At 39.9% G+C, this 11174-nt stretch overlaps 1 protein-coding gene across 1 annotated transcript; it reads right to left on the minus strand.

Moving 5' to 3' along the window:
• Positions 1–9242: 9242 nt before the first annotated feature.
• On the minus strand, positions 9243–10754 carry LOC106304192 (cyclin-D3-3-like). Its single transcript, XM_013740588.1, has 4 exons — positions 10200–10754; positions 9935–10127; positions 9738–9859; positions 9243–9646 (listed from the first exon to the last, which is right to left on the minus strand). The coding sequence occupies exons 1-4, from the start codon at positions 10656–10658 to the stop codon at positions 9434–9436; spliced, it is 987 nt and encodes a 328-aa protein (XP_013596042.1). The 5' UTR covers positions 10659–10754; the 3' UTR covers positions 9243–9433.
• Between the last annotated feature and the right edge of the window lie 420 nt (positions 10755–11174).

Genomic DNA, 11174 nt, shown 5'->3' on the forward strand with positions numbered 1-11174 from the left:
TTTGTTTATCTTTGGTTCAAGTTTAAACTCTGGCGCTACATATTTGGTGGTGGTCTGGTTCTGTGTCTGGGAAGCGATGGCTATTTTAGCATCGGCTTCGCCGGCTTTTGATTTCGGGAAGGATGACTTTCTTTAGCATCTCGTTCGCCGGCCAGTTCTAGGGAGAAACTATCGTTTTGATGTACGAACCAGAGCTTCCTTGATTTTTTCGCCTCTCTATCTAAATCTCAGATGTTTTTTCTTCTCCACTCGGATGGTGTGGCGCATGCAAGGAAATCAGAGATATGGATCGATTGTAGGCGGTTAAATTTCTGTCGTCGGTTTCGTAGATCCGTCGGGTTAATAGTGGTTCGCGAAGTCGTGTATGCTGTTCAGGGTGAAACATCTCGTTTCTCGTTCGTCTTTGGCGGTGATGATGTTCAGTCGTGGTGGGTTCGGTGTGGCAAGTGAATCGCCGGTCAGTTCTCCGGCGCCGAATCGTTAAGGTGAAGACGTGGCGGCCATTGAGACACGTGTTCCTCGTTGTCTGAGGGTTAAACACGTGTCCCACTCACGTAATAACTCGATGCGTTAGGGTTAAATGGCGGGTCTTACCTTTTGGGTTGTTAAGTGTTTGGGTTTTAGCGATGTTGGGTTTTGTTTGCCTATGTATGAGCTTTTTGCTTGTGGCCTTGTGTATGTTGTATGGACATTTTCCTTTGGTTTGGATCCGTTAAATAAAAATAATAATTAGACGGAAAAAAGAAAAAAGGAATAAACGAAATTATCCCTTAACGTCTCACTCTCACCGACAAAACCATTTCAAATTTAGCCGCTCAGTCGCCGACTAAAAAACTTTCCGTACTAGTCAACTACACGTGTTTGGTACGCGCACGTGTGACTACTCACATGCACGGGTGCATCTAAACCGAGATCCAGTAGCATAAACGTGCTGCTAAATTAGATAAATGGGCCGTCTCTATACTACGTTCGCTAACTTTTTGGCCCTTGAGCTACTTACTAGTGACGTCATCTTAAATTCTCTAGAAACCAACGGTCAAATACCACTGATTCTTTTCGTTGCGCTCTTTGCAATAGCTACAGGCTTTGATTCAAGAGCTAGGAATTAAAATGTCACTAGTGATTTGAAATTTCGGATATCTTTAGAGGGCTCATGAGATTTTACAGTGGTCGTCTTAGCTGATAGGTGTAAGACGTGTAGTATGTAACTTAAAAGACTCACTGACTCAATATCCGTAATGAATAATAAAGAGACTAGATGCTGGATTTGTCGAGGGACTCATAAAGTCACAATCACTAGTTGATTATAACAACTCCGGTTTTGTAAACTTAAGTGATAATGCGATGTTCCAACTGGTTGCTTATGTTTTATAAGCGTTTCTACTGGCGATATCCACTGGTTGGTGCTTGAGCTACTTACTAGAATAGCTTCTTTGAGTTTAGGCTGTTCAGCATCGAATCTTTGATACAGTGTTAATCTTTAGAACGTTATAAAACTTCTTACTTTAGAGCAATTTCAAATTTCAACCATAACACTAAATCTAGTGTTGAAATGAACATCAAATTTGTGTTTTGGTAATTCATTTTTTTTAATCTCCAGCCAGAACATCAATTTCTACACCAAAATGATATTATATATTATTAATTTAATTTTAATAATTAAAATTCATTAATTATTGTAATTGACTAACTATCAACTTATCACTAGTATTAGACTTTGTCTTTATTTGTTAAAGTTATGTAATTTTACGTCCTTACAATTTATTTAAAATGCTATTTTCTAGGTAATTTATCTATTAATTTATTTGTTTTATGTGAAATATTAGTTGAAACTAAAAGTTTATACATCTAAAAATGAGAAGTACAAAATAAATGAATTTTATTTTGTTAAAATTTGACTAATACTAATTAATTAAAAATATAGATATACTATATTCTAGTGTTTATTAATGTGGAAATACAAAATAATACAATATATTTATTTTCAACTTTAAACTAGTTAATAACACTGCGATAGGCGATATCGGACAAAATACGGCTAGGGCTTTGGCGATCAAGATGGCGATTTCCAGATCCTGCCATCTCTGAACTGGAGATCTCCTCACGACGGACGCGATACTGCTTGTTCACCCACAAGGGAGACTATCCTACACTCCTTGGAAGATCTTCAATTGGCGTCTTACACAAAGCAACGAAAACCCTAGAGGCGAGCATGGAGGCGGCCATGGAGGCGATTCTCAGATCATGATCTCCTTCGGGATCGTGAGCTCCATCTGATCTAACGTCCTTCGACGAAAGATCATCAGTCCATCAAGGGATCAGGTTCTACGTCTCAATCTCCTTTGTCGCTGTGATCTCAGCGTGGCTCTTACGACAACACGCTTCACTCGACACTTTCTTTACGTCTGATACTTTTGAAGATGAATCGATCACGTCTAGCTCATACAGCAGACGTGAAAGGGAAAGGGATCTGTTACGAGGATGATGATGGTCCCATACAACTTACAGATCAAGATGATTCTCCCACCATTCGTGATTATCGTCTCTCGTTGATAGGGAAGATTCTAAACCCTAAGAAACAAAACGTGGTGAAACTGATCCAGACTATGCCGGCGCAGTGGAAGATGCAGGATCGGATCACATCCAATGATCTTGGTAATGGGAAATTTCTTCTCAACTTTGTTAATGAAGAAGATCTACAATCCGTTCTCCGTCAAGGGCCTTTCCACTTCAACTTTTGCATGGTTGTGCTTGTTCGATGGGAACCGGTTGTTCATGATGACTATCCTTGGGTCATCCCGTTTTGGACGATTAAGAGCCTGCGAGACATTGGTAATAGACTGGGTCACATTGATACGGTTGAGCTAACAGCAGGTCGGATGCTAATAGATGTGGACACTAGGAAGCCACTTACTTTCACTAGGAAGATTGCATCTCCAGAGGGAGATGAAGTCTCCATTCAAATTCACTACGACAAGCTCTTCAAGCATTGTACAACCTGTATGATGTTAACGCACGAGAAAGCCTCATGTCTGATGTCTTTGCAGGCTGTAAACACTCAGGGAGACCGCACTGGTGTCTTTGCACGAGTCCCGCTCCCTATGAACGAAGTGTCTCGACAGTCTTTGCTGCGAGATGAGAAGCCATTTGAAAAGTTTGATCGCTCTGGCTGTTTTGATTATGGCACGACTAGTCGTCTCAGTAACTTCCAGACGAGGAAGGATAGCCACGCATATGGTTTCATGAAGGATGCTAGGGTCTCTCATTATCGTAACGATGCTCAAAACTATTGACATGGGCGGGAACATAGTGGGTATGATGATAAGTATGCGAGGAGAGCATGTGGTTTTGATAGGAAGATCAATAATAAAGCACCACACCGTAACTCTCGATATGCTCCGTATGAGAAGAAAGATAAAAAATCATGGAGAGTTAAGGAGCAAAATGAGACACGTGATATTGGGTTTGTTGGACGTCACGAGTCTTATGGTCATCATTCTAAACAAACTCAGATTGAATGTTCTTCTAACAACACTTCAGACGTTCTGGAGCATAATGTTCGTCAGAGTAGTGGAAGGAAGATTGCAAGTAAGATAGTAACACCAGCTCGAGATGATCAAGAGAACAATGTCACAATACGAGACAGAGGATTAGCTCGAACGTTATCTTTCTCTCCTAAGGAGAAACTCTTAACCGCAGATGATCAGATCATAGATGCATTAAATGATATGGAAATCATTGGCACAAGCAATATCGAGGGGGACCCATACGAGACAGCGATGGTGGGTGAGGATCATGACGATGATTTGTTAGGGGATGCTCTGTTTGATATGGAAGATAGTGTCATGAATGATGCAGAGGAGATGGTTGATACAGGCTCGCAGGAGAAGGCTGACACGACCAAAACTGAAAAGTCGAAGGCTTTATCTTATAAGAGTGGAGGACTTTCTGGAATCCCTTTGGGTTTACAGAGTAAGAAGGCGGAGTTCCTCCGTCGAGGATCTCCATAACTGCGCAGATCATCTTCAAGAGATACAACCCATTCAGGAAGACAGCGCACTGGTCCGATAAGAAACATGAAAGACAGTACACGCAAGAGTAATGGTTTGGAGGGGTTCAAAAACACCTCCAGACGTCATCCATGAAGACAATCAGTTGGAACTGTCGAGGGATTGGGAGCGACCTCATAGTTCGACGCCTTACGGAGATGTGTCAGAAGCATCGCCCATGACTTGTGTTCCTTTCTGAAACGAAGAATAGGAGGTTGTTGTTGCAAAACACTCAGGCCGACTTAGGATTTGATCATTTGTTTACTGTTGATCCACTTGGTCTCAGCAGAGGTTTAACTTTATTTTTTATGAATGAATTTCAAGTTAATGTTTTATTTTCGAATAACCGTATGATTGACATTGAGGCAGTCATTGATGGAATAAAAGTCTATATGACGTTTGTTTACGGGGATCCTGTACTAGAAAGACGAGATCAAGTTTGGGAACGTCTTACGCGTTTCTCAACAACAAGAACTGGACCATGGTTCATGATAGGAGATTTTAATGAAATTACGTGTCACAATGAGAAAGAAGGGGGGAGACAGCATCCTGATAGTTCTTTCCTACCATTTAAACAAATGCTAAATGATTGTGGGATGTTAGAGTTTTCTTTCACGGGGGAAATGCTTTTATGGGTAGGGAAGAGAGCAGGACGTGTAACTGTTCGATGTCGTCTAGACAGAGCAGTAGGAAATGCTGATTGGCATGGAAATTCCCACACTCTAATGTAAAGTACATGAGGTTATGGGGATCAGACCATCGCCCGATTCTCGCATACATACTCACAAAGCCAACGAGAAGATAAAAAAAAAATTCAAATTCGACGGAAGATTGCTAGACAATGAGGAATTAAGGCAAGTCATTCTGGAGGGATGGAAATCTCCTGATCTCCCCACAGTGCGACTATAATGGAACATATCTCCAGCTGCCGAAAAACCTTGAGTGAATGGAGGAAACAACACAATATTAACTCGGCGAAGCTAGTGGAGGAACTAAAGAAGAAAGTCGAGGGTTTATACGCAGACGATAATGCGACGACAGAGGAAATTGTAGCAGCGTTAAAGGAACTCTCTGATGCTCTTAAAGCATTAGAAATATTCTGGAAACAGAAGAGTAGAGTGTTTTGGCTGAGAGAGGGAGATAAAAATACAAAATTCTTCCATGCCTTAACGAAGCAAAGGAGAGCAAGGAACAAAATCACACAAGTACTTGATGCAAATGGTAACATAGTTGAGGACGAGGACGGTCTGGTAGCCATTGCTACTAGCTATTTTCAGCAAATCTTTGAGTCTTCTACTCCAAAAATCATTGAATAGGCACTATCTGAAGTTCATACGACGATTACGGGATTGATGAATGACAGCCTCACAACTCCTGTTTCCGAATGGGAAGTCAAATTAGCTCTCTTTGCCATGCATGCAGATAAGGCGTCGGGACCAGATGGGATGACTGTACTTTTTTACCAGAAGTTTTGGGATATAGTAAAAGAGGATTTAACTCTTATGGTTAATAAATTCCTTTTTGATGGGACTATGGCCAATGGTCTGAATGATACAAATATATGTCTTATCCCAAAGACAACTAAGCCTAATGATATGGCTCAATTCAGACCCATACGCTTGTGCAATGTCAGCTACAAGATCGTCTCTAAGGTCTTATGTCAGAGACTAAAGAAAGTCTTGCCAGGATTGATATCAGAAACCCAATCAGCCTTTGTTGCCAGAAGACAGATTTCAGATAATATCATGATTGCTCAAGAAATGTTTCATGCCCTGCGAACCAAACCGAGTGGACGTAATAAAAGGATGGCCATCAAGACAGATATGAGTAAAGCATATGATAGGATGGAATGGTTGTGTTATTGAAGTTGTGATGCGAAAGATGGGCTTCTCTGAAACTTGGATCACCTGGATTATGAGGTGCATTACGTCGGTTAAATATAAAGTTTTTATGAATGGGCAGCCAAGAGGAAATATTGTTCCAGGTAGAGGCCTGCGTCAAGGAGATCCTTTGTCTCCTTTCATTTTTATTATGTGCACGGAAGCGCTCGTTAGCCTTCTCAATCATGCAGAGAACCAAGGGAAGATAACGGGGATGCATGTCACACACGCATGTCCTTCGGTACCCCACCTTCTTTTTGCTGATGATAGCCTTTTCTTTGGTAAGGCGGATCCCCGTGAATGTGAAGAAGTAATGAAAGTAGTCAGGACATATGGTAATGCATCTAGCCAATGTATTAACTTTGATAAATCTTCCTTGCTCTTTGATAAGAAGATTAATGCAGCTACTATGCAAGAGATTAAAGATGTACTTGAAATACATAATGATGGTGGGATGGGAAAGTACTTGGGAATCCCAGAGGATATTAGTGGCTCCAAATGCAAACTCTTTGCATTTCTAATGGAAAACCTGATGCATAGAGTAAATGGATGGACATGTAGATGGCTCTCAAAAGAGGAGAAAGAAGTAATGATCAAGTCCATTTTACTCGCTCTTCCGACATACGTTATGTCGACGTTTCTGCTCCCATTGAAGATTTGTGAAAACCTCGCTAGTGCCATTGCACAATTTTGGTGGAGTTCGAATCCACCAAAAAGAGGAATACACTGGACGAAATGGGAAAATGTATGTCTACCAAAAGAGGAGGGTGGGATTGGCTTCCGTTTAATTCATGAGTTTAATCTAGCACTATTGGCAAAGCAATTATGGAGATTGGTTCAGTACCCTGATTCACTGGTTGCCATAGTCCTGAGGGGTAGGTATTATAGAATGACCTCGCCATTAAGAGCAATCTCTGCAAGTAGTCCATCATATGTGTGGACAAGCATTTTCGCCGCAAGGAAGCTTTTGCTTCTGGGGATCAGACAGAAGATTCATTCTGGTTATGAAGTCAAGGTGTGGGAGGATCTGTGGATTCCAACGACACCTGGTAGGTCAGCTACACCTGTAGCGCCTGTGATGCACCCGAATATGACAGTTTGTGACCTCATTAATCAGGAATCGAAAGAATGGGACGTTGGTTACTAGAGGATTATGTCCATCCCGATGACATACCACTCATACGTAGTATGGCCAGAAGCTCTACTCATCGCCGTGATACTTTCAGCTGGAACTACACGAGGAATGGCCAATACACAGTTAAATCTGGATACTGGGTTGCTCAAAATCTGTTGAAGCCAGAAGAGGAAAAGAAAATACTGGAACCAAGCATCACTAAATTTCAAGCCTTTGCTTGGAAGTTGAAAGCGCCAAGGAAGATGTGCCATCTTATATGGCAATTGATAACGGGCCAGGTGGCAGTAACGAGGAATCCAGTAAGGCAGAATATGAGGTGCGATAATTATTGCCCAAGGTGTGGAGAAATATAAGAATCTGTAACTCATGCAATATTTGAATGCCCTCCAGCTCTCCAAGTATGGTCCTTATCAGCAACTTCTACAAGCCCTTGTACATTTCTAGTGTCAAGCGTCTACACAAACATGGACTATCTATTCTAGAGGAAGATTGATATCATAGAACCAGACCAAGACAGGGATCCTTATCCCTGGATAATATGGTATATATGGAAGGCTCGTAATGATAAACTTTTCAGGGGAATCGACAGAGACCCTTTGGAACTAGTTCGATACGCATAAAGTGAGTGTCAAGCATGGTTTAATGCAAATGAGATGATACCACCAGTAGTACAGACCAACAATAATGAGGAAAACCAAGTCTTAAGCTTGGGTAATATTTGCCTGTTAGATGGATCTTGGACAGCTTCTGATCGATTTAGTGGATGTGGATGGGTCTGGATGGATAGTGGGGAGAACATACAACTTATGGGAACACGGAATTTCATTCGATGTGAATCAGCATTGCATTCGGAGGTAGAAGCACTGCGATGGGCGATGGAGAATATGCTTCAACACTCGCCATGCCAGAGCTTTGGAACAAATTGCAAGAAGCTGATTGCAATGATAAAGGAACCCCAGGAGTGGCCAAGCTTCGCGGCAGAATTGGAGAAGATAGAGACGCTGCAGATTTGTTTCCGGACTTCAAAATCATCCATGTGTCACGAGTGCGCAACCAATTTTCTGATTTTTTAGATAAGTCTACTAAAACCTTTCGTAGAGAGTTATTTTTCATTGGTTGTTCTATTCCGGTTTGGTTATCCAGACCACTTCAAACTTGTGCAATAGAATGGCTGTTCGACGTAAAAAAAAAGTTAATAACACTATATAACTAATTAATGGAAAGTAATACAATACATTATTTCAATATTTGGTCTGAGAGACAGTATTATCCTAAATTGGTGTTACACTCATAAAACACAAATTTATGTAATGGTGTAATTTAGAAAAAAAATCTTTGGAAAAGAAACTACACCAAATTTGGTATTTTCGATTCTCACTGGAGTTGGTCTTAGTGTAAAGATTTATTCCTAATATGATTTATTTTTAGAGTCTAGTGTTTTCTTTCTTTATTTCGTGAAATTATTACTAATATTTAATTTTCTAGAGTGCAATGAAGATACTACTTTCAAAAAAAAGACACATGGCTCTGAAATAACAGAACAAATAGTTCTCTTCTGAGTTGTTTGGTTCTGGTACATTCACTCCTTTCAACCAAAAGCTTAAAATTTTCCTTTTATTTTGAATCTATTCAATGCTATTTGGTCCTCTGTAACAACAAGACTATTCTTCAAGGAAGGTATTTTTATTTTATGTTTTGACATGACATTGCAATGACAAATACAAGAGAAAATGATGTGTAAAAATGTTATGTGTATATCTCTTCTCACACAGTTTTGCTTTTCACAACAAATGAAAAGAAACAAATACTTAAATCAACCAATTGTTTGGTCTAACTTCAAATCATTCCAACTAAAAAAAACTATAGAAATTGGAACAATACATAAACAAAGAAACGCATGATTTAGAGAAGCCAAACAATGCTTAAGAAGACAAGAGTTTTATTTGATTTAAGTCAAAATTATTAGTTGTCCAACCAAACCAACTCTTTTAGTTGTTTCTTCAATTCAGAGTACAAATTTCCTCGAATCTGTACTAAGTAGATAACCAATAATGTCATGTGATTTTTTCAGACAAAGGACGAGTACTATGATGATAACATTGGTTCTTATGAAAGATCCAACACAAAAAGACAAGTCTGGAGTCTTCGATTGTTTGCGTTAATAGATAGATCAGCATTCAACCGTTACACAAGTTTGTTCATAAGAAAAAACATCTGTGTTTCTTTTATTTCAATGATCAAATACCGATAAAGTAAACCATCCTTTTAACACAAGAGCCAAGTAAAATGCATAATGTTTCTGCCTTACCATAGCCGCTAATATGCAAAACAGGAGAAAACACACATATTTGATCGGTTGTTGAAAATTATTAGCGAGGACTACTAGTGAACACATCGAGAAACATTCTGTTTATTGAAGACAACTTCATCTGCTGCTCATGCACTCTTCTCCTCTTGTATAGAGGCTCTGAAGACACAACCCATGACTCGTTCGACCCATCAGAGCTTAATGACGCATGCATCATTCTCTTCTTGCTTGGATTGTGATCTAACACTAACTCATAGCATTTATTTACTTTCTCCTGATTTAAGTAAAAATGAATATGGGATTAGTTCTTGATCTTAACACTTAACTACATTGGCATTTACTGATCCAATACTAACACCACATACCGGATCGACTTTGAGCAGAGTCATGAGCTGAGATTCGTATTCAGCTTCCTTGAAATCTCTAGCAACAGAGACCATTATCGCAGTGGCTAACACAGAAGGGGTGTAACTTAGAAACCTCGAATCTGAAAGCCACAAGAACCCCAAGAGTTTAGAGCCAAAAGAGATCAAAATGAAAACTAAGTGGAAGAAGGCATTACCATGAACAATGGAGAGCAACAGAGATTCACATCTACTCAAGAACTCGTGAGAGTTAGAGCTGTATCGACGGATAATATGATCGAAAAACGAGATAGGAGTCACAGGATGCATCCTCCATTGAAGAGTAGAGAGAATCAAAAGCTCCATTCTCTGTATAGTCTTAGCTTCAAAGACATATCTCGCCTCTCCCACCTTTTACACAAAAGACGAAACTCAAAACTCTCATTTCAAGATTTGAATCTGAGGAAGTAGAAATAGACTTACTTGGAGATCTAAGAGCAAAGGAACACGGATCTCTTCAACTTTAGCAGCTAGAGACAAACAAGCGACAGCTGTAAGCTGAGACATCCATGGCTTATCTGTCTGAAACTTCCTGCTTGTAATAAACCTATCGAAGTAGTTTACAGCGAGAAGAGCCGTCAAGGAACTAAACCCATAATAGCCTTTCACTCTGAAAATCCAACCGAGAGCGTTTTCACGACACAGAGACAGAAACTCGTCTAAGGCTTTGTCGGAAAGACACGGTTTTAATTCGTCCTCTTTCGAGATCAGACCTAGTAACTCGTCGTCGTCCCATAACATGTCGTGATCGGGAAAACCCAGATGAAAAGATGGAGACTTTACGACGCTCTCGTCTTCCTCGAACACACTACAACTCTCTTCCTCGCAGAAAAGCATACAAAACGGTGCGTTTTGGGTCTCTTCCTCTTCTTCTAAAGCCATATTTTATCTTCCTCTGGGCAGGAGAAGAGATTGTGAAAGGCCTTTGTTCATTCTGCCATCACTTAGAGCTCTCTCACTCTCTCTCTCTCCCCCTCTCCCCTATGTGTGAAGAAGACAAATGCCAAGAAAGTGAAGGGTTTTAATCTCACGCTTGTCCTCTTTTTTTCTTTTTCTTTATTTTTTTTATTTTAGGGTTTTATTTTTATTATTTTCTTTGTTTTTTATTTTCGGATGTTTGGCGCGCGAGAAAATTGATGAAACCGTACTTCTCCTTTGTTTTATTCTCTGGAATGGAAAATCTTCTAATTATTTATTTGTTTTTTTCCTTCAAAATACTTAATTAAATTAATTAATAATAGGGAAATTAACCAGCAATATGTGTTATTATGAAAAGCTTTGGTCACGCGTTAGTCACGTGTGTATTACACGCTCTTTAATCCCTATCCGTCCGATGCGGATATTGTGATGGTGTTAAGAGTTTTCAGTGGTGTATATATCGTTGACCATTAATTATTT

This window comes from Brassica oleracea, chromosome C7 (genome assembly GCF_000695525.1).
Source record: "Brassica oleracea var. oleracea cultivar TO1000 chromosome C7, BOL, whole genome shotgun sequence".
In the NCBI taxonomy this organism is placed as follows: domain Eukaryota; kingdom Viridiplantae; phylum Streptophyta; class Magnoliopsida; order Brassicales; family Brassicaceae; genus Brassica; species Brassica oleracea.

Coding starts and splice junctions, on each gene's coding strand:
- LOC106304192 (XM_013740588.1), bottom strand. CDS start 10,658: ATGGCTTTAGAAGAAGAGGAAGAGACCCAAAACGCACCGTTTTGTATG. Junction 9,860..9,934: donor GTTGCTCTCCATTGTTCATG/GTAATGCCTTCT, acceptor TGTGGCTTTCAG/ATTCGAGGTTTCTAAGTTAC. Junction 9,647..9,737: donor CTCTGCTCAAAGTCGATCCG/GTATGTGGTGTT, acceptor TACTTAAATCAG/GAGAAAGTAAATAAATGCTA.